Here is a 26504-nt window from a genome sequence, read left to right on the forward strand (position 1 = left end):
CATGATCCCATCTGGTCCTATTTCTGGCGGCCTAATTAGCCGCCCAGCTCATGATGCGTGACTGAATTAACCCTCTTTGCGTCACACTATTTGCCCTTTTGCAACTCTGACATGTGGGCTAATTTGAGCACACCTCTCCATGCGTCATCCAGCTCGTCACATCGTCTAGCCGCTGCAGCTGTTTACTGTCACCCGCAGAATTCAGTCACCGCAGCTAACAACCGTCGTCTGCTTCTATTTTTATTTTGCCCCCAATCCGAGAGGATTATCCCTCTTAGCCGGGAGTTTAACCCGCCAGGTCACGATATCACCTCATATCGATAGTCTGCCAACTTTTGGATCATGCGGGCTAATTATGGCGACAGCTTCCCTCCCAACTGGCACCATCGCCCAAAGGACCTAATCAGCTCCAACGACACTACCTACCGCCATTACACCCGAACTCCGTCAACTTTAGTTCACGCGGATGCACTTGACGGAGCGTTGGCTTGCCATTGATCCGGGGTCTACGGAGTACACTGCAAACCTACCCGTCAGTAACGAACGGTCTTGCATCGGCGCCTCGAACCAACAGCTCGCAGCCTCAAGGCAGCACCCGGCCTGCACAGCATCCGTGCCGTGCCTACCTTGACTAGGTTTTTGCGCACGCGTTCATCAGCCAACAGCCCAGGGTCTTATTGCTTTTCCCTCGCAACATGATGCCTGCCTTTCTGCCCGCCGACAATCGCAATTATCGCAAAATGTCCACGATCGTCGCCCATCGCGTCTCTCGAGTCTCAGGGGCCCCATGGCTCGCGGAGTGCGCAACAATTATCTGCCCGTCCCGCAGTACGGATACACTACTTCCCGCCTTCGCCGCAGTAGAGCCCGCCGTTCGTCAGCGTCCGCCCCGCGGAAGACGCAAGTTTATCCGGTCAGACGCCAGTGCCTCGTGGGTCGGGTTGCCGTTCTGTCAGACTGTCAGTGCCCAACTGATTGATATCGGTGCTCGCTATCACAACCTCATCTACATCCGACCCTTCCATTTGCATTGTCAGCTCGTGCGGCACGTATAACAACATTATTCGACATCAATACGAATTCTCTCGCAGCCATATATGGCATGATTCAACGATCGGCGTGGCCAAGACACTGTTTTTGTGCCTCACCCTCGGGCCCTCATTTCCCCTTGTACACGACGGATACTACACTGCGGACATGGTGACATTGAACCATTCGATTGAGTTGAGGCGATCGTCGACTCCGGTTGCAAGGCCAACAGCCTCGTTCGTACCTGCTTTCAGCCAGAAAGGGGCGACAGAAGGACGCCCCTGTCACGGTGCAATCTCCTTTTCTCCAGATCACACATATCGTTTCCCTCCACTGCCTATGTCAGCTTTCATCTTCTGAAGTCGTCAATGGCAGCGAGCAAAACCCCGCGCCGTTGATTGGCGGACGGACTTTGAGGCGTCGAGGTGTGCCCATCATCCCCAATCACTGTCCTGTTGTGGCTAGGTTAATGTGATGTGATGTGAACAGCATCTTTGAACCTTGAGGGTCGAGATATCGGATTGCAGGGAATGCGGCCGCTAGATTTTGCGGAGAACAGAAACCACGCCTGGGCATCCCAGTCTTCCCGCTCTTCCGCTAACAGCTCGCGAACGGCGCAACATCGCGTCGCTTCTGGACCCCAGCCACGCGCGGCACATCGACACAGATCCTAGTCGGAACTTACGGCCTCTAGTCTGTCTCTAGGCTCTTTGTTTGCCTTTGGCGAAAAGATTACGTCCGTAAACATGGAGAAGAAGACGGGCGAACTAAGAAAGATCGCGGCATTATTCAAAGCGGTAGACAAACTATTGTGGTCGACTACCTAGCAAATCTCACAAGGCCAGGAACACCCTGGCCGACATTCTCAGCTTTGAGCTCCGTACCGTACGGGAGCACTGTACCAGATCCATGCTCTCCCGCCCTCCCGCTGAATCTGTGGATCTAAGCTTCCAGGTTCAACCCCCAACGCCGCGATTCACTCAAATACTGTGTTGTATTGCGGCACAGAATCACAAATACAGCGCAAACTGCATTGCAATTTGGAAGGGAACATGGCCCCTGTGAGGTCAGATTTCAGACCCCAAGGCACAATAGGAAAGTTTGCATGATTTTCAACGTCGCATGTCTAGACATTACGGGATGACATGCAGCTGACAACCTTTCTCTTCAACAATCGACAACTCAAATAACACTGAAGATTTAGCATTTCCAGCCCCAACATCGGATGCATTTCAACCAACAATGAATTACGAATTCGATGTTGCATTGAGGATACAAATGACAAAGGAAACCTTGAGCCATCTTATGGACAATGCCTCCCATTGTCTGGATAAACTGACTGCTTGCGATACGACTCGTGGCAGATGGATGCCAAGCACATTGCAGATGATAACCCACGCCCTCTGTATCGGCTCGCCTCGCCCTGTCAACTACGAGATGGCAGCCATTTTCGACATGCCACTAGTGGAGCGCCAGTTGACGGACCGAAATCACGATGACCTGCATCCGTCTCGCTCAGGCCATCCGCGCCGCATCGCCATGCGATCTGACAAAGAGGTTTCTAGGGTCTTGCAAACGGTCACAATGCAACGAGTTCCGGTTCTGAGACTTGTCAACATCATCACAATCCCCTTTCCAGCATCGAAATCCACTGGTTGACATGAGCGGGAGAGTCATCCATCCACAACAGTAGTGCGAGGCTCGCATTAGTCCGCCATCATGTGAGAGCGCGTGAAAACGTGTTCCAGCCAACTCATTGGAGGACATGAATTGCGCACTGGAGACATGTCTGGAGAACGTCGTTTCTCACGAACACACACAAGGTGAAAACACCCTCGAGAATACGCCAATTCATTCGAGGATGGTCTCCCCCAAACCACACCATCGTCCACTATACCACAGCCATCAACCCCTGCTGGGCTCAATTGCGGGCTGAGGGGTGTGTACAAGGTGCACTGTGCCCGTAGCCCACGTTAGGGTTGGCCATATTCGATGATCCTCCTCCAGGATCAGAAATTGAATGCGGACGCCCTGCCCAATTGCCTTGGAACACGGCCTGGTCTTACACTGAATCTCGAATGGCCATCGGGTAGAGTCGGCCGCGGAGCATAATAATCGACAGTCAATTCTCCATTGCCGGGATTTCCTTCCGCCATTCGCACTTCGGCCTCTTACTGGTCGCTGTTTAACCTCAATCACCGCCAGGTGTTTCTCTGTGCGACCCGGCTCCGGTCGGACAAGCTCTCTATGGATTGCCGTTGAAGGGACTGAGACAACAGCGCAAGGAAAGACTCTTGATCTGGCCGAGACACTGAGGCATGCTGAACACATGTTCTCCCTGTCTCGCGGAAATGATCGGATGAGGTCATCCAAGGGCATGCCAGACGACGTGAAGAGTCGGTGAAGAAGGCAAGACTGCATATGATTCACAAACTCTTGTCCCGTCAGATACCGCCACGGCTTTTTTTATGTCTCGGAGACGCATCGAACACCACCTGGAATGAACATGGAAGATGGGGATGCAGTAGCGGGAGCGTGCTTTATGCTTCCCTGCAGAGCGTCACACTGCTAACGCAAGGACGGGGTCGACCCTCACAAGTTCACAGCACTTTTAGGCTGTCTTATGAGTCAGCGGGAATTCTCTGCGCTGGCCTCTTGTTGTTCCTCGAAGCACATTCTTGCTTCCTTACATGTGGAGATGTGTGGTGCTTCACCGACACCGACACACAAAAGTTGATGTTGCGCAACTGGTTGATTGCTGGCCCGGAGAGGGGCTGGAATTTCTGGGACCGGAATCGGCTGCCACCATGATAGCAATGGCAACTCACCAATGCCTTGACTTTTCCAATGTCATTATCTGCGCCCCAATCAGATGTGCTTTTGGGACACTCCGATTCGCAGATTCTGATCCTGTATCCGGAGAGAGAGAAAGAGAGAGAGAGACCAGAGTGGTGGTGTCAGCTTCCCAAATTCTACAAGGTCCGATACTGCAGCTCTATCAGATATCACCGCATCCCAATCCGCCAACATACAAGAGTGTGGCAGCACCCGTATTTTGGACATGGCATATATCGCATATTTGTCTCAACGGCTCTGCGGGGTAGAAAGCTGGCCACCGAGGTCTTGTCGTACCACCATCTCCAGACCGTCCATCGACGTCTACCTATCAAGAGCACATTCTGCCAGCCCCCTTGGTCCCTCTTGGGACAGTTATGGCTCGCTGGATGGAGACTCTGATCCAGCAAACAAGGCCAAGAGTTCCCATTCCACGGCATCAAGCTATGGAAGCTAGCGACGGGTGCATACATACGAATGCAAAAGCCCAAGAGACCTGCTGCTGCTGCATCAACCATGTCCTCTCGTCACACTTTTGACCGCCATCTGCAGGGCTTGTGAGTATGAAGTCATACGTGGATATGTGACTGGGGATTCATCGACTGTTGAGAGATTTCTTTGCCTCTATCAAATTTGCCTGGCAGCAACGGTGAGCCAGTTGCGCAGGTCATGTGCCACAGCTACAGCTTTTGCCTGGTCACGTTGTCCGCTATCGACACTGAGCGATTGGGCGGTAAGTATGTGCCCAGAGGCGCGCATGATTTGCGAGCTGAGGGCAAGGCGAAACTAATGATAAGCGATCCACGGACTGCGCCGACGGTGACACGCAAGGTGGAGGATGAGGAGCGCAACGGGCCAACTGAGCGAAGAAAGGTCATCTTTGGGCGTGACAGGACCCATTGAAATCCGAACCGTCCCATGTCAGTCCAGTCACCCAAGAGGACCAATTTCAAGAGGAAGACGAAATCTCGCCTCATATTGGGACCTTTCGCAAAAGAGGCTTCTCGCAAGGCCATTGGCCTCGTCGAAAACCCCCGGACGGAATGGTAGTCTCGGTTTGATGGGGATTTCTCCGATGGAGGCCCGATGGGCATACTGAGTGGCTGAGAAGACCAGTGAGGGGAAGTCAGTTGATCGTGAGGGTGGGGTCGTGGCCCTTGACCGTGGACATTTGAGAGTCGAGACTCGTCGGGATCGGAGGTGTGCGGTGGGCTGTAGGTAGCCGAGGGTGCAACATGAAGGAGGCAGAAATGGGGAGAGGGGGTGTAGATGTGGCTGTAAGTCTCCCCTTTCTTTTCTTTTTGGGCCTCTCTCTCCTGCGTATGGTTGACGGACGGTCTAGTAAGGTGGCCGGTCACGGTGTAGCACTGATTTGCTCGTCCCCGCCATACGGGAAAACGAACAGCTGGGCAAGAAAAGCCGCACGATGCAGGACTTGTACGGGCGATTGCATTCCTTGGGAAAGTTTCCCAGCCAGAAGGATTCGGGTGGCCGTTGAGAGGACGGCCATTGCGGGATTGGGCAGGGCGCTCACATGGCTTGTCTCGTCTTGTCTTGATCCACATGCCTTGCCCAGACTAAAGGTGCGAAATGTCAAAGACATAGCTAAGAATACGCCTGTGTGGTGCTGGGCTTGATTCTGGGGAAAAAAAGAGACTTGATAAGATTGGAATGTGATGACAGCTAAGGTCCGATAAGTGATGGGTGGTGGGCCGTGGGCGGTGATAGTGATACAAGTCCGCGAACAGCAGGCGGTGGGCGGCGCATTTTGGGGGTTCTCTGCAAAGGCCGCGAAAGGCGAGAAGAGGGTGCCAAGCAGGCATGGGAACTATGGCATGGATAGCTAAGGTAGAGCTGTATGCTGGTTGTATCGGTAATGGTATGTAAGCTGGGCACTAGCGAACCACGAGCGGACGGGCGGGCGGGTTGAGGAAAGCGTGCAGTGTGCAGTGCAGCGCAGTGCAGTGCAGCTTTTTTCTTTGCTTTTTTTGCTATGGCATGCGGCTTCAAGCTTGTGTGGTGCGAGGTCATTAGGGAAAGAGAAGAGAGATGGACGGGGAGAGAGAGGTGTGTGTGCCGGGGAAGCTGCTCGTCCTTGCCCCTGGTCCTTGTCAGTGCAGGTGATGGACAGGGCATGATGGGAATTTTAGCTCGAATGGTGTGGGGGCCATGGGCCAGAAGAGTCGAGTTCGAGGACGTATGGAGTGTATGTATGTACCAAGAGGCAAGAGCCCATGTTGCGGGCGGTGGACTGAACGAGGGTTGAGCGAGGATGCGCAATCGGGTGTTGTGGAGTTGTGGATGACTGCCCAAAAAAAGGTGTGCAAAGGAAAAGCATTGAAGGTAAGGTGAGGTGAGGTGAGAGACGTATCCGTTCGGATACAGCAGAGAGACAGAAAGAGAGAAAGAGGATGGCAAGGTCTCATCCCGGCGGATGTGTGCCACACACCCCCATTCCCCTCTTTCCCTTCTGTCTCCTGCCTTGCCCTTTTTTTTTTTTTGTGCTTCACGCCGTTGACGGCCGGCGACCGGGGGGTGGTCGTCGACATGCCCCACTTATTCAGACGACAAGCGAACAGCGAGTGGCCGCCAGATTGAGAAAGACGGGCGCTTAACCGCCGCCGTAGCGGCAAGCCGGGGGCAAGGATGTATGTACGTACCTATTCCCGTAGATAACTTGACGGTATCCCGATTTTTCAACCAATGGCGTGTTAGCGTTCCCTAAAATAACGTCCCACGACATCTTGTTTCTCTGGATTTATGGCCAATGGGAAGCTCCAGCGCCTACCTCTTGCTCTTGCCCAAAGTCCAGGTCCGTCGGCTGGGCGCTATGCACGAGCTTCTTTTCCCGTCCCCGGCCAATCAGGTTTACACTTTTCCCGACCTTTGCGCCGTCCTAGACCCTCTTTCCCGTTCCTCGCTTCAACCTTTCTCTCTCTCTCCTCTCTCTGTTCGAAGTTCGAACCACCCCCCTTCCATTCACACATCCTCACAGAGCAGAGGCAGGTCCATTGCTGAGTACTGACTACTACGCTTCCCCACGCCAGTTCGACCTTGACCTCCCTTTTCCACCTGTACGAGCACAGCTTCCGCCCACTGCTGCTGCTGTGCTGCCCTGTGCCTGGCCAGTTGCCTGTGTTGGGATGGGGGGAACGAACGGAGTACATGCCGCGTCCTGCGTGGTGCTTTGCTGCAAGTGCAAAGTGCTTGCTGCCGGTTGTGCACCTCTATCCACATGGATGGCTGTCCGGCTACACACCCCCTTTGGCCGGGGAACCACCAGCCTTCGAAGCGTTCTCTCTCTTTTGCTCACTCTCTGTCTCCTCTCACATCTTGACCCAACAACTATCGACGCCGGTATTGTCGCCTAGGACCACCGCCGTTGTTCAGGGTTCAATGAATGGTCGGCTCATGGGCTGGGCCTTTGCCCGCTCGGCCACACACACACGCACGTAGGTACACGCAAGCGCACTTCTTCTATCTACCTCTGTCGGCTCTCCAACCCAGAACCCAGCACACAGAACCTAGATACCTGACCTGCCCACCACTACCTGGGCTATTATTATACACTCGACTGGTCTGTTCAGAGTGCCACCATCGGCGCCGTGTGCAAGTGCCACAGGTCGAATCACACCAGAGCCAGCATGCATATTGGGGAACGAGGGCATGCCATGGGTGGGTGATGGGATACCTGTGCGTGCTTCTGCTTCTGCTGCTGCTGCTGCTGCGTATGTGCTGTGATCCGACTCTCTCTCAACCACCATGCTTCCACCACCTCCTCCTCCTCCTCCTCAACGGTCAACCACCCCCCCTAGTCACACATCCCTACACTGCTCCGCCGTGCATGGACACACTAGACATACATAACTCGCGGTAGGCGCCCGCCTTGTACCGGATCCCCTCCTTCTTCTCTTTTGCGACCCGTTACATACCAAACGAGCATATTCGGCTCTGCTGGACCTCATATCTCTTTTTCCTTTAGGCATCTCCTTTTCGCTGGTCTTGTTTCCTAGCCCCGAGGCGTATTCAACCTCCCCATAGCTTGCACTGCGTGCCGCTATCCCCAAGTATCTACAGGCTTCATAGAGCAGAGTGCTGCCGGCAACGGCTTTCCCCCCTCGATTCCCAGCTGTACGGGAAAAAGCAAAAACAGAAGGGTACCAAAACTGCCACGGAGGAGGCTGTCCTGCGCTGTAAACTGCAAGTCAGATATAGCCAGTCCACGCCCTCTTGAACATTCCTCCACCCCACTTTCCGTATCTGGGAATAACCACTTACACACATGCACACAAAATGGTGAGTTGAGGAATGACAGTCAAAATGGGAGGGTTTTGCGACGCGGTGTGTGGCTTTTGAGGCTGACTTTGCGCCGCTAGAACTACACACAAGAATATGAAAGAGGCGAGCGTCGCCTGCGCCATGAGATGCGCGAAAAGGCGCCCATGCGCGACACATTCTTTGGCATCAAGGCCGAGCCGCAAAGGCCAACGTCGGTGGCGACCGAATTCATGGACATGGAATGGGATGACGACGTGCTCAGCGAGTTTGAAGACAACTCTCCCCGGATCAGTGTCAACTCTGTAAGTGATTTTGTTGGAAACGGCAGTGGCCTCATCTCCAAGAGAGAGCTATAGCTAACGTGTGTGGGCGCAAAAAAGTCTGGCGGCCAGCCAAGTATCACAACACTGTCATCCTACGATGAGGTGCAGACGCCAAGATCGAGTCAAGGGCGGATGATGTATGCGACAGAGATGATGGAGTCACCAAACAAGAACATTGAGGGTCCTTCCGGCCCGCACTTGTTCCGTGCTTCCACTGCCAGCTACTTTGACGAGGCCATCCTGACGCTGTCCCCAGTGACACCCAAGACGGCGCGACCTTTCGATGAGCCATTCCGACACATCAGACCGCAGCAGCCGCCGATGCCCCCGTCCAGACACCAGAGCGGTCCCTTTCAGTTCACGTACGAAGAGTTTGAGTCGAGAGAGCTCGTCTCATGGACGCCAGAGATGGTTGCGCAGTCGATGCTCAATGCTGGCATTGAGCTCTCGGTCGCCGGCCGCTTCGTGGAGAACGATATCAACGGGCCCATCCTAATTACGTTGAAGTTTGAGGATCTCAAGGAGTTGGACATTCCGTCATTCGGCATGAGGACGCGCGTTTGGAACCAGATTCAGGTCTTGCGCGACAGCAGACCCAGCTCGCCACGCGCCCCGACGCCGATCCAAGACGAGCCGAGCCGCGAAGTCAAAAAGGAGACCCGCGAGGTCCGGGCGGCGGAAAGGCAGCAGACGGACGACTGCGGGATGAAGAGGAGCAAGAGCAGCAGGAGGCGGCCCAAGAAGCCGTCGCACGACGATATCATCACGCCCATGGAATCTGTGTCCATCGTTGGCATTGAGCAGGTCGTCCCCAAGCCGCACCAGTGCCCCAAGGGTGAGAACTGCTCAAAGTGGAGGAAGCAGCAGCGCCTCATCGAGGCCTTCAAGAAGGAGCACCCCTTTGTCGACCTCGACACGGAACAGGTCGTCATCACCGGAAACCCAGGCAACCCACACACTGCCAGGGCCCTCGACCCTACGCAGATCCTCAGGCCTGTCTCGGACGCCGTCCCGTCCGTGGTGGCTTCCTCCGACGTGCTGGGCCCCGGCAACGCCACGCCTCTGCAGTATCTGCAAGAGGCTGCCCTCCGCAACGTAATCTCGAGGGACCCCCAGGATAATGTGCGCCAGTTCCTCGACTTCCAGAAGCACGAGGATACCACAGTGCCGCCGACACCCCCCTTCGAGATGGGCTTCCCTGCCATGAAGGCCCAGCCTGAACGCCTCCGTCACCTCCCGAAGCTCTCCATCCCGGGTAAGCAGGCTCCTCGCGCCAGCCCTCTCCGCGCCTCGACTGTCCCTCCTCCGTCAGCCCACCCGGAGCCGCTCCCGACGCCCCCATACCAGCAGCAGCAGCCGCAAGGCTTCGTCCCCTACCACATGGACCGGGCCGAGGCCATGTCGCCGGACCTGCAGAGCCCCATCAACAACCCCTACCGCTTCGGCACTCCCTTCTCCGAGATGGATGTTCCCGTCACCGCCGTGCCCATGGACCGCATCGCCCGCGACGTCTCCCAGTCCGTTCCCCCTGAGATGAACTACCGTCCCGGCGTCTCCAAGCAGCAGCAGCCGCCCCTTTCCCGCACCCAATCCCGCTCCTCTGCCCGCCGCCCCTCGTTCCCCGTCCTTCCCGCCTTGAACGAAAACACCGCGACCCCCATCGCCCGCACATCACCCAGACACACCTCCCCACGCACATCCGTCCGCCCTCAACCTCTCCAGCAACACCAGCCTCTCCAAGCCCCTCCCCGTGTGAACTACCCTTGGTCGCCCATCGAGCGCACAACCCCCTTTGAGCAAGCTATCCCGCCCATCACCCACCTCGCGCCCTCCCTCCCCGTCAAGCAAGCCGCCTCCGCCGCTCAGCAGGATGGCGTGACCTTCCAGGGCCCCATGAAGAAGCGCAAGACAAAGATGCTCCGCCACGAGTGGAACGACACCTTTTGCACCCTCAAGGGCACTCGTCTCGCCGTCCACAAGGACGCAAAGACGGTCGACCGCACGCTCGAGTACGTCGACGTCGACGACTACGCCATCGCGTGCTCCAGCCTCGCGTCACAGAGCAAGCTCTCCGCCGCCTTCAAGGCCGTCCACTTCAGCTCCTCGTCGTCGCACAGCCGCGAGAAGAGCGACCCCGTTGCGGCGTTTAGCTTCCAGCTCATCCCGCAGGACAAGGACAAGGAGTCCGCGGGCGCCAAGTTGCGGAAGCGCGGGAGTGCGTTGCACGGCTTCGGGCACGGGCACTCTTCGAGCTCCGGGTCGATCCCCGCCGAGGGCGCCAACGGCACGGGCAAGACGCATCATTTTGCCGTCAAGAGCCGCGATGACCGTATCGATTGGATGCGGGAGTTGATGCTCGCCAAGGCGCTGAAGCAGAAGGGTGATGGTTTCGAGGTCAGTGTCAACGGCAACATGATCTAGACCTCCCTGTCGACACGATCCTTCTCAAAAGCCAAGAAAAAGCACCGAATATCCGATAATGACTTGCGTTTCGTGTTTAACGTCTGTTTTTCTCTGCTTTTCATCTTCACTTCAAGCAAAGCAAGCCAGCAAGCGAGCAACATTTGCCTCGGGGACTTTATTTCTCTTATGAAAGGTCGTCATTGGTACACTCTTTTGCCATTTTTTTGCATTTCTTCTTTGAGAGGTCGAGCTTCTCGGGCACTCCGAGAAGCTTGAACCATCTCCCTCGTCTCTTTTTTTCCTTTCCACCTTTTCTCTTGCATAAGTCATCTGGATAGCGGCATTTGTTACATCCTTGAAATCAGATTCTCCCTCCCCCCTCTACCTGACGCCGGGTATATGACTCCTCTTTTTTTCCTCTATTTATTACAACAGGGGGGGAGGGAAAGGATAGGAAACCCGGGGATTTTGATTTGGACAACTCTGTTGAGGTTCCTTACTGAACATAATTATTCTATCTCTCACTATCTCTTATTTCTCTGATGAACGCCGAAAAGAAAAACAAAATACCAAAAAAGAAAACAACACGTACGGAACGGAAACGAAATGAAATGGAACGAAAAGACACTCCTTTGCCTTTTTTTTTAAAAAAACATATTACTTACTACTGGGAGGGGTTACCATGATACCTAAGTTTACTTTTTTGTTATAGCTAGTTGAGAGAGTTTAGTTGCAAAATGAAAAATAGGGGGGACCTGAACAGGAGCCGAGCCGCTTTTGTGGGCGACGCTCCGGGATCTCGGTTATGAAAAATGAATATCACGTGCTCTTTCTTCTCGTGACTGTTGAAGCTGTGAATTCTTCTCTTGTGATGTGATGTATCGGAGATTGAACTTGAGTCTTTGCTCAAGAGAGAGTCTTGGCCTGGCGCGGAATGCAGTCAGGGGAAACAGAGCAAGAAGGTTTGAATCGAGACGACCAAATGTCTTTACCAATTTACAAGATTCGATAGGCTACACAGAATTTTCTCTATTAAAACTTTTTTTCTTTTTGTTTCTTACTTGAAGCAAAGATCCAAAGGCAATGGCAATAAAAAGGTCGTTCTGTGGATTGAGCTGAAACTTCGGCAGTGCTGGTAAAAGCTCGTGTTGCCTTTGCCTTTGCCTTTGCCTTTGCCTTTGCCTTTTTTGTCTTTTTTTAGCCTTTTTTGGTTTCCAACCGGGTAGACTTGGTTACGATCCTTTGGAAGTTCCTTGGGAAGTCTCTGCATAGAGAATGAGTATTGCGGCTTTGCTTTCGCTGCTTTTGCTCACGGGTATCAATGCAATGCGTAGACGCGGGAGGGTACATGTACTCCTTGCCCCCTTGGATTCGGTTCCGAGATGCTAACAGGGCGAAGCTTTTTTTTCTTTTGCATCACCTCCAGCCAGGCACAGTCAACGAGGCGCGTTTACCTGGAAAAGGTTTCTGTCGAGGGAACTCGCCGGAAAGTGTCCTAGGTCTCCTCCTCTTCTTTTACTGGGACTTAAGTGAATCAAGCGGGACGTATATCGGAGAGGGCCTAGGGGTTGACCAAGTGGTTTCGCCGAGAGCCATACTCGATCCGTACGTCCTGACATCTTATTCGACTCAAAGTGATGGCACGATCTTGAATGCGCGGGGAGGTAGAGAAGGGGGGAGGGGGGAGAAGTCTTCAAAGTAGTACAGGAATAGTACATGTTACTCTGCAACACCCATCTTCTATATATGTGCAGCGGTTTTCTATTCTTACAGTGTCGTCTTGCCTTTTTTAATAATTCCTACATGTAATCCGCCAGCCCGCCCTCGACTACTATCCACACAAGATCTTGCAGGACTATAGGGGGAAGATCTCCCATGGTGATGGACGGGTCTCTCCCCACTTGTCCCCCTTTCGCCCCAATTCTCCTTCGCCAGGTTAGGTTTCAGGCTCTGCCGTGTGCAACTGGTTACTCGCGTAGCAATCGTTTGCCAACTCAACCAGGCCTTACTTCACCAGCCCTCACAGCTCGCACAAGTCCGGCGATCATTTTCTCCCCAGCCCTCGTCTCTTCGTTTACCGCATGAACTGTGGCCGGGAAGGAATGTCCGCCGCGAGGTTGACGGCCTCCCAGTCAATCACCTCCCACCACGCCTCAGCAAACGCCTTCTTGCCGCCGCGGCCGCCGACGCCGAGCCCGTAGTCGCGGATCCACGTGTGCTCCCACGTGTTGAGGCACAGGAGCGGCACGGCGTCGAGCGCGCCGGGCGGCTTCGTTCCCGGTCTCTGGGCGGCGGCGCTGCGCTGGAAGTACTTGTTGGCGGAGCCGCCCAGGCCGACGGTGTTCATGTCGGTGCTCTGGAGGCGCCAGTGGGCGCCCGGGTAGGGGGAGCCCGCGAGGTAGGTGGTGAGGATGCGGTAGTCTTGGTGGCCCGCTTTCACGAGCCAGACGAAGCCCGGGCCGAACATGGAGGAGGCGGTGAGGATCATCTCGCGGCGGAGGGTGTCGATGGAGGAGAAGGAGTGGGAGAGCTCGGCGGCGAGGGACTCGGGCATGGGTTTCGGGTTCGGGGTGATGTTCTTGAAGAAGAAGTGGGTGTTGTGCGCCATGGAGGCGTTGTTGAAGACGGGGGCCTGGGAGGGGTCCTGGGCTGAGGCGAGGAGGATCTGCTTGACGTCGCGCTGTTCGAGGTCGGTGCCTGTGTTGGGTGTTAGTTAGCATTGGCCATGTTATTCTTTGTATCATATCGTATATAGGGCCAACGGGTCGAGATTGTCATGCGACGGGAGCTAGGATCGCCAAGTCAGGAGAAGGGGATCAGCGTAGACTGACCTGCAATCAAGGCATTGAGCTTGTCAAGGACAAGCGTCATGTACTGGTTCCACGCCATGTCGTAGCCGTCGGCCGACAGCAGGCCCGGGACGCCGTCCTTGAAGTCGTGGGAGAGCTGGGGGACGTAGTGTATCGAGCGCTGCTGGAGAGGTCTGGCCGGCGCGGCTCTGGCGGCGGCGGCGATGCCCGCGCCGATGCGCGGTAACCTTAATCGTGAGAACATTGTTTGTTGTATGTGTATGCCGGATTTCCTCAATCACTGGTGGATCTGGGGGGAGGACGGTCGTTTGGAGGGGGGGCGTGGTAGGGAGGTTGAACCGTGTCGCCGACGAAAGGGAAAGCTGTAGGCCGGGAGCTTCGACGATGGTGAACTTTTTTTGGGACGGCTGTTCCCGCGTGTCCAATTGGCGCGCTCGGTTGTGGCCTTATGATTGAGGCGCGAATACGTTCCGACCTTTTGTGGGGTCATTTCGGGGTGGGTCTACGGGCCGGGGAAGCATTTGGTGATGGCTTCGACTTACAAGATGCAACTTCTAACTTGCACGGCATGACGACTCAGGAGCTGCATTTTCTGAAGAATTCGAGAAGAAAGACAATCCTGTGTTGGATTTTATTGTGACTGGATGGATTGGGAGAATCAGCGACCGGCCACTGGTCAGGCTCCTCCCGGATGGTTCGGTTCCAAGCCGTGAATGCACCATCAACTACAAACCCAATCTTCAATCAACCTTGCCACTCGTCATCCCGCCAATCCTTCCACAATCGTAGTCTATCATTCTCACGACCAACGTCTGAAAAGGCACACCAACATAACCGCCAATCTCAGTGCCTACGGCATAAACCCGGTTCCGGCCCACGGCGGCTACATGACCGCCCGCGCGCCCGCTCGTCTTACACACACCACCCCCAAAGACTGACTGGGCGCTTACACAGTATGATCCCCCTTCCGAGTTCTGCGTGAAGGGGGCGCTGTAAACCTACACGCATCTTCTCTCATCAAGCGTCATCGGACAACACTTATCACTCCACTGGCGAGTGTCCCCATGGGCCGAGATCCAGAACCAGCAAATCACCTGATATGCTCCCAGCAACAAGAGGAATCCATGTCGAAAATCTTCATCAACAGTGCATCATGAACGTGGATGCCGTAATTAGATACAGCCTACACCGGAGTCTCCCCCATTCGTTCGTCGCGAGGAATGTCAGAGATCAGACGATCGAGACTCCCTATACCTAGTAGGGGCGATGCGGTTGGACAGCCGTCGGTTCATTTCGAACCCCCCCGCTCCCCTCCCTCTTCCCTATCTCAGACCGAGGCATGCTGGAAGGTTCACAAGCGTTGGGACCGGCCAAATAGACGACTACCTTGATGCGACTACTCTTACCTACTCTTCAACTTATGGACCTATGTCTTTACGATCAACTCGGAGGCGCCCATTCTTGTTCCTTATCACGCTCCGTCTTCCTCAAGTTTTCATTCGGTCAGCAAGCCTAACGTTGGCACTTTGTTGGACAACATCTTCTTCCCCGACTTGTACTCAACTACCATCAGCGCCGGGGTTCGCTCATCAGACTACGGGAATTGTTGAGCGTTTCCTTCCTATATGCTACCACGTTTCCCGGTAGCAGCTGCTTTCTCCGCTATAACTTGGACTTCTTTTCACTTGATACCATTTTTTTACGAGATATTTGTTTAAACCTCAGTATTCAAAGATATGACCATGGATAAACGCCCCGTTACATGCAGCCCAACCCAATCCTATGCCGAATGACAGCCTGATACCGCGGAAATCCCCACGGAGCACCACCGAGGAGGAGAAACGTCATATACAAGAAAAGTCCGCCAGCCTCGAAACTTCAAACCTCGTCGTCTTCAATCATGCCAAGGACATCCAGCTCCGTCTTCACCAAACGCTCAAACTCTTCCCTGTCGATACCAGACGAACGAGCCAGCAGGAAGAGACTGCGAATGCTCCTCGACACGTGCTGCTTCACGCCGAACTCGTTCTGGTCCTGCTTGCCCACGCTCTCCTCGAGCTTCTCGACCAAGCGGCTGCCGTTGCTGCTAGCGCTCGAAGCCGGGCGCGGGTGAAGGAGTACAGCAGCCCTGTCCTCGTCAATCTGGCTGTGAATTGAGGGCGACCGCGGGGGTTCAGCCAGCGTCCAGGAGCCGTTTGTCTCGTTCAGACCCTGATCCGAGTTATGCTGGCCTACGACAGCGCCAAGTCCCAGAGGAGGGGCCGTTTCGAAACCCTCAACCTCTTCGTCGGGATCGTGAGCGTCCATTGCCGGTTGCACTGAATCATATTGCGCATAGTACGCATCCTCTGCCGAGTCGGTTCGGAACTGGCCCAGCTGCGACGCCTGTGGTACGTGCGGCGCGGGGGAACGCTTGACGGCGGCGGGGGACTCGTTAGCTGGCGTGCGGGCGGGAGTTGCATCATATCTGTCCCAGTAGCCATCGTCCTCGTCGTCATCCGCCTCGGCAGCGTCGTTGTACGCTGAGCTGGCTGCTGCCTTTGACGTCGTCGTCGCCTTTGACTTTTCGTCTGCATAGGCCTTTTCGGCCTCAGCGATGGTCGAATAGCCGCCAAAAGTTCCAAAGGGTGCCGCCTTGTCGGTGACGCTAACCTCGCCGATCCTCCAGCCGTCGCCGCCGCCGTCCTTGTCGCCGACGCAGTAGATTAGTTGGAAGGTCAACTCGAGCTCTTCGAGAGCAACAAAGGCCTGCAGGGTCTCGAGATCGAGCCGCCTGTACCTCGTCTTCGCGTCATATTCCCAGTCTACCTCAACCTCGCCAGATACGGGATGAGGTTCTAGCCTGCCGCTCTGAACAATCTCTGCCAGGCGCGCCGCCTTGTCGGTGTCATATGCGAGGAGACGGAGCCATGGCTCAGTGCTGGCCTCTGAAAGAAGTTGGACTCTTTGCCTCAGAATAGGGCTGAGAAGAGGCAAGACGCCGATGGCGGGCTGTTTGGAGATGCTTGCTGGCACGAGAGCAGGCAGTAATGGAGCCAACAGGCCGCCGATGTTGGGCATTGGTGTGGTGGTTGAAGTCATGATTGTGGTTGTGATACAGGTAAGGGTATGCTTTGCAGAGATATCGCTCCCTCGCGGCCACTCCTTGCCGGGCGGGAGATGTAAGATATTTGAGGAGGCGAGATGCCACTGGTTCAGTCTGAGCGACTGTGGTGGTTGGTTGTGTGTATGTGTTGGCGGCGGCACTCGTGACAGTAGGTATCACATGCGGCAGCGCTACTGGGTGTCCTGGTGTTCAGTTCAGCCTGACTTGGAAATCTCTGCCTTTGTAGTTGGGTCTGGGCAGAGTGGTAAGTAAGTGGTGTAAGATGTGAGGTATGAGTTAATACACAGTAGAGAGAGGGGATCGCAGAAAAGAAGAGGAGGAAAAGTCGCGACTATTATGAGAAGCAGGTGTGAGAGGCGAGGGCGAGACGACAAAGTCTAAGGTAAGGTATGGTCTCCGTCGAGTTACGCAGAGTCGGCGGCCCCACGCTCGATGGCTCCGTGGCTGCCCCCCCTCTCCCGTCCCAGATCCCAAGGAAGTCAAGGGCCAACAGGTCCAGATCCACCTGGAAAAGGCTGGTGTCGACCTTCCCGGGTGACGGATACTGCCTTGACTGCGTGAGGTAGTGAGTTCGGTCGGGGGGCTGACCCCACAGTTGAGGGGAGGCAAGGGCGGGCAAGTCGCCAAGGCAGGCGGTTCTGGCCAATGCGGAGGCACATTGAAGCAGGTCAAAGGCAGCTGCGACTCCGCCCAGGGCAGTCGTTTCGGACGGAGGGAAGTTGACCACTGACGGTCGACCCAATGCGACATGACTACTTCCCTGCGCAGTACCTCTCTCCGAACTTTCCTCCACTGGCTACTTGCCCAGGTGTCCTTGACAAAAGGCGAGCTGACCAATGACACGCTGCTGAGGTCTCTTGCACGTGTCAAGACTCTTCATTGCTCATGGTACCAAAGGTGCCAATTTGCAGACAATGGGATTTCCGGCTCCAACTTCCGTGTGTCCTTGCCCTTCTCATCCACGTCTCGTCTCATTTCGGCGTGGCTTGTTTGGGGCTGCTAGTCTCACGGTTGTTTTTTTCTCTTACGCTGTGTTCCGTCTTTCATTGCCGGCCCTGTCTCTGTTTCTTCCTGCTCCCAAAATATCCGTACGTGCTGGAAAAATACCCGGTATCGGTACCTTAATTCTCAATTCTCGCGGCTTTCCCGGCGCCTCGTAACAGGAGTTGCCGAGCATTGACGAGACAAAGACATTTGTCAGGACTGCTTTCCCACATGGCATTCACTCAGTCAGTGACCACATTGCCGTGTCTCTTCTAGACTTCTTCCTCGTTTGCCTCTGTCATCACCATCACTGAGGCGTACCTACAATAGTGACCCGTGCAGCACAGGCCCCTGATTGAGGCGCTCTACTTGTAGTCTCTTCTTCTGCTCTACCTTATCGTGTCCTCTACAATCATCAAAGTGTTATCAATGTAGGTCACGAGGGTCCACCTACCATCGTCACAAGACAGAGAGTCTGAGAACTCGAGATATGTCACCACATTCCTTCTCCCGCAGGCATATCTCGCAGCGAGTCCCGTGAGATAGCCAAGCCCCCCTCTCATCTCTTCTTTTCTTCTTCACTTTTTTTTTTCTTCCGATCGTAGGTATGTCATGTTGAAATTGAACTTGCATTTGCATGTTGCATCTGTCCGTGGTCTTCCATCGCCGCTCGCTCTCTAAGAATCTCGCCCGCTATGTTTCCTCCCGCACGGGTGAAGGGGACCAGACCCTGCGTGGCTATGCTGGCACGGCTGGCTAATCTGTTTTTGGTGGCTTTTTATCCATCTCACAAAGACTCAATGCGAGGAAGATGCCCCTGCTGCAGCCCGCAGCTTGCAGTCACGCCCACAGTGGAGCCAGGCCGCAGTAAACATCCCCCGAGCTGCAGTGGCCAAGTGGGAGAATCGAGAAGGTCCCGTCCTTGACAGCCCGCTATCGTCGAGATTGCGTCACACTGCTTGGGGTCTCCCAGCACAGAATTCGGGGTCGGTTCCATTCAGGCAAGGTAAGGAAGCTGGGGGGTGTTTGCGCGCGATAAGGCCAAGCAAACTTACCTGCCCGGACCTTAACTTACACTAGTGCTCAGAGCTACTAATCTTACGTACAAACAACAAAAAATTCCACACGCGACCAATATCAACGGAAATTCCAGAATAACAGCGACATCTAGCGAACAGACGTCAGAAGATTTGTTCAGTTTCCTTGCAATCCCGGAAGAAAATCAACAAGCTTCAAACACGCTCACCTTCAATTGAGACCCCTCAGCCTCATTGCGGAAGCCTCAATTCCTGCTGTTTTAGCTTCCCGTCATCGCCACGCAGACAAACGAATCACGACGGACACCTCGCCGTGTCATCTCGGATCACGCCGCTTGGACAGACACCCACAGACGACACCAACCATCTGACCTTGATAAACCTCGCACACCCGGGCCCGAAGCCCACACGTTCATCACCGAAAGTCAGAGGCAAGCGAGCAGCCGTCTGTCCGCTTGGCTCCTCTCTCTCTGTCATCCATTCCCACTGCATCTTAGAGTTTCTGCGCCAGGTCCCACGAGGACACTACCGGATGCATGTCGCCCAGCGGCGAACGCCTCAAGGATGAGGTAAGGCTAGACCTAGACTTTTCCACGCCTGATGTGACGGTCTCTCCGACCTGTCAACGACCTCAAGTCACGTCACGATGCTGACACACTGTTCGCGCCCAGGGCTCCCGTCTGCAGGTTGTAACGGCCGGCGCCACCGCCGGCTTGTTTGCTCGGTAAGACAAAACCTAACGGTTGAGGCTTAGTGGTTCACGCTGACCATTGCCGCCTTTTGTCGCGATAGCTTTGTCATTGCCCCCCTCGATGTCGTCAAGATCCGCCTGCAGCTGCAGACGCACTCGCTCTCCGACCCTCTGTCGATCCGATCAGCCAGGGGCGGGCCCGTGTACAAGGGCACCCTGAATACCATGAGGCACATCATCGCCAACGAGGGCATCACTGGCCTATGGAAGGGAAACGTCCCCGCCGAGATGATGTACGTGTGCTACTCGGCCGTCCAGTTCACAACGTACCGCACCACGGCGCAGTTTCTCAAGACCGCCTTTGACAACCGCCTACCGAACGCCGCCGAGTCCTTCATCGCCGGAGCCGCTGCCGGCGCGGCCGCCACGACAGCCACATACCCCCTCGACCTCCTACGAACCCGATTCGCGGCGCAGGGCAACGACCGGGTGTACACGAGCCTCCGGCGCGCGGTGGCGGATATTTATCGGGACGAGGGCCCGCGCGGCTTCTTCCGCGGCCTCGGACCCGGCGTGGCGCAGATCGTCCCGTACATGGGCATCTTCTTTGCATTGTACGAGGGCCTGCGGCTGCCGCTGGGCGATCTGCACCTGCCGTGGGGCGGCGGCGACGCCACGGCCGGCGTCGTGGCCAGCGTGCTGTCCAAGACGGCCGTCTTCCCGCTCGACCTGGTGCGGAAGCGCATTCAGGTCCAGGGGCCGACGAGGGCGCGGTACGTGCATAAGAACATTCCCGAGTACCCTGGTGCGGTGCGCGCCATGCGCATCATTTTCGCGAAAGAGGGTGTTCGCGGGCTGTATCGGGGTCTCATGGTGAGTCTTATCAAGGCTGCGCCGGGGAGCGCGATCACGGTGTGGACGTATGAGAGGGTTTTGAGAGTGTTGCAGAGACTTGATGGCTCTGATGACCAGCGGTTTTGAGCCACTCTAGATGGACGAGGAAGAGAGTAAAGGATACACCAAAAGTTGCGCGTGGGCTAAAAAAAAAACATGATACCCCTTTTTAGAGAACGGGAATGGGATAGAGAGTTCCCTTGTACAACAATCTGAAGGTTATAGAGGCATCCTTCACATATAGATAAGACGTAATACACAAAGGCACATTTGGTGCGTCAGGAGACAACTTCGGCCGCCAGAGATGGCTGTCATTCATTTCTGTGACGAGTACACACACCTGGCTACGGGACTAACACCTAGATCTTGCAGGAATCCTCAACGGCCTGGAACCTTTGCTTTGCTACCTATAGGCGGGGGATTTAAACACGACAATCACAATGAGATGAGGAAAACTGCTGGCAATGCTGGCATTGCTGGCTGCGATGGAGGTCTTGGAGGCCTATGCACAGGTCCCTAAACTCTAATGGAGTTCCGAGCGAGAGATCAGCTGCTTGATGGTGTCCATTCTTTGATCAAAGTTGGTGGTGAAAGCGATGGTGGCTCAGCGTCCTCGTAGGGCTGTATTTCTTGCTAGACGAGCCCCCATCCACGAAATTGTCCATCTTCGTATAGTTCGAAGCGGCATGACACCACTGGTTGCCGTTCCCCATTGCGTTGTATCGGAATACCCTCCAGTCTCCGACGGGAAACGGAAAGAGACGTGGGGGTTATGAGGGTTAGTAAGTTGGTGAGGTGAGACTGGTCAAGGTCAACGAACCCCATCTCTTTGCCTTAAGAAGAGGATACCTGGGAGCCATTGTGTGCCACCGCAGAAGGACAAAAGACTGATGGGTGTGGTCGATATGCTAACATACCGAGGTATTGACTGCCTTAAATACCGAGCAGAAGACGGCTGCACTATGAAGGGCCTGTTGATACATACACTGTGATTGCGCAAGGTTCTCCTGCTATTGAGTCGCCACAAATGTCCGGAAGTAAACGGGTAAGCAACGTCGGCGGGTTACTCAAGACATCTTGACGCTTGAAATGGGATGTAGTCTCAAAAGAGGGTCTCTAGATTCATATCCCAAATATAGCAGATGCGAGATTCTCTTCGTTTTTGCTCTTACTTACGAAAAGGCCGAACTGGTCGACTAGCCAGTAGTTCAGAGAGTCGGCGGCTCTATGAATTTTAAGAATCATATGTTGACGAATCAATCTCATGTGCTGGAATAGCGTGCTGCCCCAAGGCCATGGTCAATCACCCCATGTATTCTACCATCACACTCCCTGGTTGGCCTCGACTAAAAACATGAGTCTATAAGGGGACTCGAACTCAAGACCTTCAAAAAGAAGAAGCCACCAGGGTCAATTTCCTCTGGGTTGAGGTCGGGAGTGGGCAGTCCCAACTATTAGGCCAAAGAGATCTCCTCATTCGATGGTGGCTGAGGAAGCAAATTACCGACCTATAGACCATGGGCGGTGGCTGAGTGTATGAATACTCACGTCTATTGATGCCAAAATATGTATATTCATCCCACCAACCAGGATCAACAACACACCGATTTTCTCATTACCTCTTTACTTCTCCAACGTCCCATTCTCCTTCAACCCAACAACCTCTCCCGCATTCACCTTATCCGCCCTCTCCGTACACTCCTCAATCACCCTCCAGAACATGGGGATGTCCAGCCCGCGCGGTATCCTCACGCCCTCGCTGCCCGGCGGCAGGGCTTTCGCGACGGTCCGCCCCAGCTGCGACTTGCCCGTCTTGGCCTCTTCCAAATCGCCCTCCGTGATGACGGTGAGCTCGAAACGCTCGTGGTACTTTACGCAGTTGCCCTTTTTGGCGTCGTAGTCGTGAAAGGGGATCTCATGCCGCGTGCCTGTGAGCACGGCGGCCACGGCGAGGGGATCGTGGAGGGGGGGTCCGGCTGTGATGCCGAAGACGTCGCTTTTATCATCTGTGTTAGTATCACCTGCGATAGTCGTGATGAGGCAGTGGGAGGGAGGGGAGGAGTATAAGTGAAATTTGTGTGTATACAACATACCTATACGTCTTGGCGAAGAACATGAGCAGCTCAACCAACATCTGCCTCAGTGTCGTCTTCCCCTTACCCGTTTTCTCCCCGCCGTGCGTGCCGTACAGAAGCGCATCCCGCACCTCCTCGGTAGCAAGAACCTGATGCGACAGATCCAACGGCACAAGCGTCGTCTTGGCCGCGAGCGCCTTGTTATGAAACACGGCAGCGGCGGCTTCGGGGTCAATGATGATGTTGAACTCGGCCCACGGCGTCCAGTTACCCACGCGGGGCACGCCGTCCACGACACCGAGTACGATGTCGGTGAAGCCGTCGCCGATGGCGCCGCCCATGATGCTCAGGCCCTTGAGGTGCGCGACGAGGTCCGGGTACTTTGCGAAGAGCTCGGCGACGTTGGTGAGGGAGCCCGTGGCGACGAGCCAGGCTGTTCCGGCGGGCTGGGCGGAGAGGGCGGCGGCCATGGCGTCGATGGCGGGGACGCAGCGGTCTGCGTCTTTGGAGGGCTGGGGGAGGAGGTCGGTGCCGTCTAGGCCGGATTCGCCGTGGATGTCGGTGGCGGCTTGCATGGGCGGGCGGGACATTGGCTTTGCGGCGCCGACGTGGACGGGGATGTCATTGTGTTTGCCGATTGCTGTGAGGATTGAGGTGGCGTTGTTTGTGGTTTTTCTGGGGGGTTTTGGTTAGTATTGTGATTGAGTGATCGTGAGATGTGTAAGAGATGCAGTATGGGGTTTGATGTTTACTCACTCAAGAGGGGCGTTTCCGAAGACAGTTGAGAGGCCTAGCAGCTTTATTGTTGGGTGGTAGGCTGCTAGGAGGATGGCAAAGGTGTCCTGTGAAACTAATTAGTACTCGCTTGACTGTGTTCAGTGATGGTATGTCGCAGTGTGTATGACTTGTCATCAACATCTGAGTACGCCAGCGCAGCATCACAAGGAGTGGATGAGTGACACATCACGAAGCTTTGGACAGACAACAACTCACATCATGGCCGGGGTCACAATCCAGCCAGACCGGCACCGGTGTTTCGGGCAAATCGAGGTCAACCATGATGGCGCAGGGTAAATGGCTGTTGAGGATAACAGGTATGTGTGTAGTTTGTGGCTTATCACGAGAGGCAGTGAAACCGCACAAAATTATGATGAAAATGATACTCTGTACGGATACGTGAGTTTTTGGTGTTCCCTCGGCAAGGTGAGCAGACCATGGACGTTGTCGCCGGTGCCGTGGGGTTGCGCTTTTAGTTTACAAGCCCGTGTCTGGTGCCCACTTTCGGTGGATAAGACCAAACCAAACGAGCACGGGGTGGTGGAATGGAGTAGAACACTGCGTAGCGTACTCCGTAAAGGTAAGGTATTCTGGGGCTTCAAGGATGGGGGCGGGGGAGCCGGCCGGTCTACAGCGGGTTTGCGGACTGCGGAATTGTTGGTGACGAGTTGAGAGGAAACAGGAGGTCAATTTTAGGTAATGACTTGAACTCTGAACAATTCCCACAACGTTTGGCCAATCCCAACAGGACTATGATGTCTGCTCTGTTTCGGTTTCCTCATCTAGGTAAACCTCAGTGGTCAGGAGTCATGAGACAAGGGAAGCTTTGCGGTTCCATGGTTCTTGGATGAATCCTGCGCAAAATAGAGTCCACCGAGCTTTTCTTACCTCACAGGCTCACTTCACAGGACGAAATTACACTTGGGGCGGCGGGCAGGCAGGCAAGCACCGTGGGCGGAGTCGGGCGATCTTTGATAAGTGAGGCGGTGCCCTCCGAGCGCCGCTGCAATTCGACCTGCGCCCGTTTCGGAAGGTCCAGCAGACACACAAACGCATCCACTCCCGAGAAACAACTTCCCGTGCTTGCCGGGTCGCTGGAATTCTGGGAAGCTAGAGCCTAGCTGAGTCACCATGAATCTTGACTGATTCGACATCATGCTGTGTATTTGAGCTCAGACGACTCGAGGATACCTCGCAGTGAGAAATGTGCCTTCATATCGTAGCATTGCACCAGCTAAAGATTCGAAATCTTGGTGTAGGCAAGGAAACTGCTCACATGTCGAACGGGAAGACCTGACAATTCATGTGATAGACGCCTTAAGTTTGGGCGCGTGAAGGGTATCATTTCGAGTTTTGTACAAACCATGGCTGTATACGCTTGTGCAGGATGCTTCAAATATAACCGGCAGACTGCAAGCAACAGCTCCGGGACGAGCCGTTCAAAAACAATCACGGTTGACTTATTTGCCCGCTGCCTTTCGCTGCTCCATTACTCTCAGCACATCAGCGGCGTTGTTCGCGTCGCCCTTCCTCTTCTTAGGGCCTCTCTTCCTCTTGCTCTTGCCGCCTTGACCGTCATCATCATCTCCCTCGTTGCCCCATTCTGAGAGCTTCACCGGCGCATCGTCAAAGTCTGCCTCGTCTTCGAACCTGCTGGTGCCGAAGCCCATGTCCATATCTTCGGCATCTCGGTCGACGCTCTGCAGCATCCTCTTGTGGCGCTCCCGACGAGCCTTGGCTTCCTCGTCGTCGTCTTCTGCTTCTCCCTCCGGATCTTTGTTCGCCGCCTTGAGCTGTGCGGCCCTCTTGAAAGCAGCCTGTATCGCCGGGTCAGACATGGAAGGTCCTTGTAGAGTCTGCGAAAATATAAGGTCTGTCTTGGAGTCCTTGAAGTAATTGCGCGCTTGTGCTGGCCGCGGCGGTGGCGGCATCGCCATTGTGTCGGCACTGCTCTCGTTGTTGGTCTTCTTTTCGTCCTTGACCTCGCCCTCGCTATCCTCGTCAGAGCTGTCATCCATGCCAGCTAGCGGGTCATAATCGTCTCCTGCATCGGCAAAGATGTCGTCGTTGTCGTCTTCTTCCACTTCTTGCTGTTGCTTTTGGTAAAATTCGGGCACCTCCATCCCCAACGGCTTCGCATCCTTGTCCGGGATAAACTCTTTGCGCATCTCCTCTTCGGCTCCTGGCTGCAACTTGCGGACCTTCCTCTTCTCGTGACCATCTTCGTCTATAATAATCAAGACTTCACGGCCTTTACTATCCCGTTCGATGCGGCTTCCGGCCTGTTGCTTAGCACCAATCTTCTTAAACTTGCTGTTCAAGGCAGCCTCTTGCTGAGCCTTGGCAGCCTCTCTCGCAGCCTTCATTTCGGCCAGGATCTGGTCGCGGGTTCTCTTTTTTCCAGGTGCGAGAGCCACAGGTGCAAGTTGGCCCTTCTTCTTCACCTTTTCCTTTTCGACGGCCTGCACCTCTGTTGACTCCAGCTCGTCGAACGCGTCGTCAACTTCCTCTTCCGGGGGTGCTTCGGCTTCTTCTTCGTTGTCTTTCTTGTCTCCATAAACATCTTCGCCCTTTCGTATTCTTTCCAGAAGCTTGAAGTCCAGTCCCTTGATCAGATGCGTACTCGAAAGGTCTCCTCCTGCAATTTGGCTGCTGAGCTTCTCGAACGTCGCTTGGTCAATTTCCTCGTTCTTCAGGGACTCCTCTAGCGCCTTTATCCTTTTGGCGCGGTCATCTTCCTCGTCATCGGTTCGGTCTCGTGCTCGGTCGACATAGCCCTCCGCAAGTCTAGATCCCTTCGGTGCTGATGTGCGAAACTTCTTCTGGGGCTGCCCTGCCTGGTTCCTCTCGGCAAGTTGTCGCGCAAACTCATTCCGGCTATGGCCAACTCCAACGGAGCGTCTAGTGCACATAATCAGCTGATGGACCATAAACGGTGTGAAGGGGGCAACATACGGAGTCATGGGAATGCTAGATCGCTGTCGGGAACCCAATGCGCTGCCGCCTGGGGTTGCGCTGCCTTTGGTTGAGGCATTGCTCGGCGACGCAGCCTTCCCGGAGTCGGCACCCAGAAGCTTTCGAAATTGTTGGTTATTCATGGTCGCTCTTTGTCGCAGAATCGGTGACAGTGAGGTCAGCGGCCGCAAGCTGGGCTAGTTAATCAAATGTTGTGGGCGGAAGCTGTCAGTGCTTCCTGAGCAGTTGAAGAACTTTGATTAGTCATGCAGATCTTTGGACGCGCAGGCTGCAGAGCGCGACGGAC

The 26504-nt window shown here is 54.9% G+C and overlaps 7 protein-coding genes across 7 annotated transcripts; 3 read left to right on the top strand and 4 right to left on the bottom strand.

The window, feature by feature from the left end:
• Window positions 1-301: 301 nt before the first annotated feature.
• On the top strand, window positions 302-1858 carry HER10_EVM0009307 (uncharacterized protein). The gene has a single exon (XM_035478797.1). It carries the CDS (start codon window positions 696-698, stop codon window positions 1053-1055), a length of 360 nt encoding a protein of 119 aa, XP_035335226.1. The 5' UTR covers window positions 302-695; the 3' UTR covers window positions 1056-1858.
• A 5286-nt stretch (window positions 1859-7144) lies between these two features.
• On the top strand, window positions 7145-11681 carry HER10_EVM0006243 (PH domain-containing protein). Its single transcript, XM_035475834.1, has 3 exons — window positions 7145-8160; window positions 8241-8444; window positions 8523-11681. Exons 1-3 carry the CDS (start codon window positions 8158-8160, stop codon window positions 10884-10886), a joined length of 2571 nt encoding a protein of 856 aa, XP_035335009.1. The 5' UTR covers window positions 7145-8157; the 3' UTR covers window positions 10887-11681.
• Window positions 11682-12598: 917 nt separating this feature from the next.
• Window positions 12599-14360, bottom strand: HER10_EVM0003382 (superoxide dismutase). The gene is made up of 2 exons (XM_035473060.1): window positions 13700-14360; window positions 12599-13565 (listed from the first exon to the last, which is right to left on the bottom strand). The coding sequence occupies exons 1-2, from the start codon at window positions 13920-13922 to the stop codon at window positions 12943-12945; spliced, it is 846 nt and encodes a 281-aa protein (XP_035334801.1). The 5' UTR covers window positions 13923-14360; the 3' UTR covers window positions 12599-12942.
• Window positions 14361-14623: 263 nt separating this feature from the next.
• On the bottom strand, window positions 14624-17461 carry HER10_EVM0002188 (uncharacterized protein). The gene has a single exon (XM_035471912.1). It carries the CDS (start codon window positions 16757-16759, stop codon window positions 15557-15559), a length of 1203 nt encoding a protein of 400 aa, XP_035334700.1. The 5' UTR covers window positions 16760-17461; the 3' UTR covers window positions 14624-15556.
• Window positions 17462-18351: 890 nt separating this feature from the next.
• HER10_EVM0001116 (uncharacterized protein) lies at window positions 18352-20675 on the top strand. Its single transcript, XM_035470875.1, has 3 exons — window positions 18352-19374; window positions 19477-19529; window positions 19598-20675. Exons 1-3 carry the CDS (start codon window positions 19342-19344, stop codon window positions 20475-20477), a joined length of 966 nt encoding a protein of 321 aa, XP_035334624.1. The 5' UTR covers window positions 18352-19341; the 3' UTR covers window positions 20478-20675.
• Window positions 20676-21940: 1265 nt separating this feature from the next.
• HER10_EVM0008609 (inosine-uridine preferring nucleoside hydrolase) lies at window positions 21941-23783 on the bottom strand. The gene is made up of 4 exons (XM_035478124.1): window positions 23459-23783; window positions 23222-23307; window positions 22484-23140; window positions 21941-22386 (listed from the first exon to the last, which is right to left on the bottom strand). The coding sequence occupies exons 1-4, from the start codon at window positions 23522-23524 to the stop codon at window positions 22014-22016; spliced, it is 1182 nt and encodes a 393-aa protein (XP_035335173.1). The 5' UTR covers window positions 23525-23783; the 3' UTR covers window positions 21941-22013.
• A 785-nt stretch (window positions 23784-24568) lies between these two features.
• On the bottom strand, window positions 24569-26383 carry HER10_EVM0001886 (uncharacterized protein). Its single transcript, XM_035471620.1, has 2 exons — window positions 26198-26383; window positions 24569-26143 (listed from the first exon to the last, which is right to left on the bottom strand). The coding sequence occupies exons 1-2, from the start codon at window positions 26338-26340 to the stop codon at window positions 24703-24705; spliced, it is 1584 nt and encodes a 527-aa protein (XP_035334682.1). The 5' UTR covers window positions 26341-26383; the 3' UTR covers window positions 24569-24702.
• Between the last annotated feature and the right edge of the window lie 121 nt (window positions 26384-26504).

The sequence above is a fragment of the Colletotrichum scovillei genome (genome assembly GCF_011075155.1).
Source record: "Colletotrichum scovillei strain TJNH1 chromosome Unknown Contig00004, whole genome shotgun sequence".
Taxonomy (NCBI): Eukaryota; Fungi; Ascomycota; class Sordariomycetes; order Glomerellales; family Glomerellaceae; genus Colletotrichum; species Colletotrichum scovillei.